The sequence below is a fragment of the Emiliania huxleyi genome (assembly GCF_000372725.1).
Source record: "Emiliania huxleyi CCMP1516 unplaced genomic scaffold EMIHUscaffold_969, whole genome shotgun sequence".
NCBI lineage: Eukaryota > Haptophyta > Isochrysidales > Noelaerhabdaceae > Emiliania > Emiliania huxleyi.
Window position 1 is genome coordinate 1 of NW_005194817.1, and position 3,042 is coordinate 3,042.

The 3,042-nt window shown below is 72.5% G+C and overlaps 1 protein-coding gene across 1 annotated transcript; it reads left to right on the forward strand.

Annotated features, from left to right (window-relative positions):
- Positions 1-1,297: 1,297 nt before the first annotated feature.
- On the forward strand, positions 1,298-2,759 carry EMIHUDRAFT_250700 (hypothetical protein; the record flags this gene model as incomplete). Its single annotated transcript, XM_005756510.1, has 5 exons — positions 1,298-1,333; positions 1,508-1,699; positions 1,876-1,899; positions 2,068-2,112; positions 2,184-2,759. The coding sequence occupies 5 exons, from the start codon at positions 1,298-1,300 to the stop codon at positions 2,757-2,759; spliced, it is 873 nt and encodes a 290-aa protein (XP_005756567.1).
- Between the last annotated feature and the right edge of the window lie 283 nt (positions 2,760-3,042).

Below are 3,042 nucleotides of genomic sequence, written 5' to 3' on the forward strand. Positions count from 1 at the left end.
CTGCAGGCGGCGCAGGCCGATGAGGATGGACCAATATTGAGCCATGAGTCGTGAGCCATGAAGAGTTGCTGCAGGCTGCGGTCGAGCTCAACTGCTTTTGCCCGCCGGCGCTGCTCGCGGCGCCGCTGGGCGAGCGGCTCGACGCATTTGCGGAGTTTTGGGAGTCGGAGGCGCCGCGCGTCGGCTGAGCCGCCGGTGACATGTCCGAGACATGTCCGAGACATGTCCGAGACATGTCCGCTAGGCGCCGCGCGTCGGCGAGCCGAAGGCGCGCGGTTGGTGCAACTCCACTGCTGCTGCTGCTGCTGCTGCGGAGCAGCAGCAGGAGGAGGAGGCGGAGGCGTCGGCTCCTCCAGGCCTCTCCGACAGCGGCGCAGGGGCGGGGGGCGGAGCGGGGGCCGCCGCAGCGGCCGCCGGCGTCTGCCCGCTCCGGGCGGGTCTGTGGGCGCGGGAGGAGCGAGCGCTGTCAGCGGAGCGAGAGCTGCCCATCTCTGCGACGCGTCAGGCCGCCGCCGCCGACGCTGACCCGGAGCGCGTCGTCTTCTTTGAGGAGCTCTCTCCCCATCCGTCGGCCCGTATCTCGGCCAGATCTCGGCGAGATCTTGGCCCTCGAGATCTAGGATTTGGCCCCGTACTTGGCCCGCCTCGACTCGACGGCGGCGAGGCTCGAGCTGCTCCTCTCCTTCGCCGTCTTCCTCGGCCTGCCAGGCGCGAGATCTGGCCGAGATCTGGCCGAGATCTGGCCGAGATCTGGCCGAGGTCTGGCCGAGGTCTGGCCGAGATCTGGCCCAGCCGTGTCTTCCTCGGCCTGCCAGGCGCAAGGCAAGTCCACCTCCCCTCCTCCCACCCCCTCGCCGTCCTCCACGACTCGTATGGCGCCGCACCGTGGCATGGCGGTGGAGGAGCTGGAGGTGGAGGAGCTGGAGGAGGAGGGGATGGCGGCGGAGGCGGCGGCGGAGGCGGCGGCGGAGGCGGCGGCGGAGGAGGCGCGGTGGCAGCCTTCGGCGCGGAGCTGCTGAGGCACGCGTGCGCTCTCTTCCCCTCCGACCCGAAGCTCGCCTACGTCGCCATGCGCACCGCCGCTGCCTCCGGGGCAACGAGGGCAGCCCCGGCCTCTGTTGGCGGTGGCTCCTCCGCCGCCGCCATTGCCGCCGCCGCCGCCGCTTGCCGCCCGGTCGCAAAGGCGCTGCTGCGGCGGCGGCCGCACGACTTGCCCTTGTACGCGGCGTACGCGCGCGCGTCGCTCGCCGCCGGAGGGGGGGCCGAAGCGAGCCGCGTTTGCTCGTCGGCGATCGGCATGGCGGCCGCCGCGTCGCTCTCGCCGCGCGGGCTGGTTGGACTCGCCTACCTTTCGGCCAAACTGGAGCTCGGAGGGGCGGGAGGCGGAGGCGACGGCAGAGGCGGCGGGGGAGGAGCAGGAGGCAGCGGAGGCGGCGACGCGGCGGCGGCGCTGCGAACTCTTGCGGCGGTGTGGGCGCCGGAAGCTTCTGCGCTGCCGCCGTCTCAGCCGGTACCTCCGCCGCTGCTGCTGCGCGCCCGGCGCTCGCTGAGCGAGGAGGTCGACGGGCTGCTGCGACCGGAGGCTGGCAGCCCGCCGCTGCCGTCCCTCTCGGCGGAGAGTCGCCACGTCGTGAGCGCGTGCGCGCTTCTCGAGCTGCTCACGTCCGGCGTGGAGTCGGCCGCCGCCGTCTTTGAGCGCGTCCTCGCGGCGCTGGAGGCGGGCGGGGCGCCGCCAGGAGGCGCGACTTGGGGCGGCGGCGCGGCACCGCGGCTCGCCGGCGCCGGCTCGCTCGAGCACGAGGCGTTGCTCGAGCAGCGGGCGGTTGCCTGCTCAATAGTGCGCGGTGTCTCTTCACGGCGACGTGCTCTGAACAGGCGTTGCTCGAGGAGTACGTCTGGGTCGAGACGCGCCACGCGGAGAGCAAGCCCACGCCGCCCCGCCGCCGCCGCCGACTGCTCGAGCGGGCCCTGCTCGCCTTCCCCGCCAACGCCGCCTTCTTTGGCGCCCTTACCTCGCTCTGCTCGTCGACACACGCGCGGCTCGGCCTCCGCGCCGTGCTCGCGCAGGCGCGCTCGCGCAGCCCGAGCTGCCTCCAGCTCTGGCTGGGCTCGGTCCGCGCCGCACCCCGGAGCAGGCGGCGAGGGAGACAGGGCGCCCTCCACACCGCCCCGCTCGTGAACAGGTCCTCGTCGAGCTCGGGACGGAGGCGGCCGAGCTGGCGGACGCGGACGTCGCCGAGCTCGTGCCTGGCTTCCTCGCTGCGGGCTCTGGCGGGCAGCAGGCCGCCCCGAGCCAGTCGGCGCCAGGCCGCGCCAGCCGCGAGCGGCGCGCGCGCTCGCTGCTCGAGGAGGCCCTCACACCGGCGCGGTGCGGCGCGTGCGCCGCGCTCTGGCGCCTGTACATCCGCCTTGAGCTCGCTGCCGGCCGCGGCGACGCTGCGTGCCGCGTGCAGCTGCGCGCGGTGCAGCAGTGCCCCGGCCACAAGGGGCTGTGGCTCGCGGTGCTCTCCCCCCCGCTGCTGTGGCACGCGCCGGAGCGGCAGTTGCGCGACACCGTCACGCTCCTGGCCGAGAAGGAGCTGCGCCTCTGCTCCGAACTCCCGGATATGGGCGAGCCGGGCGAGGGCCTGGTGAAGGGGGGGCGGGGGGAGCCGCAGCTGCCGGGTGGACGTGCGGATTCTCCAACCAAACGTCAGCTCGAGGCCGGCAGCGGCAGCGGCAGCTGCAGCAAAGAGGGTGACGACGACCACGATGACTGACGCCCCGCTTCACCCAACCCGTTTGTGTTTTGGGGGGAATATCTGGGCACTGGGGCGTCGGGGACGGAGTAGAGTACGAGAATGTAAAAAGCACATCAGATCCGCTGAGCGCGGTGGAGGAGAAGCGGTGCGCGCGGGGATTTGTGGGGTGGTGTACGCCTACGCGGCGCGTCAAACCGCGGCTCTCAGATCCAGATTTTTGCTCGTTTGGGTCTAATTTTGGTGCCTGTGTTGCGTGCCGTGTAGGGTGTTGCCTCTGTTGGAATGTGGCGAAGATCGAAGT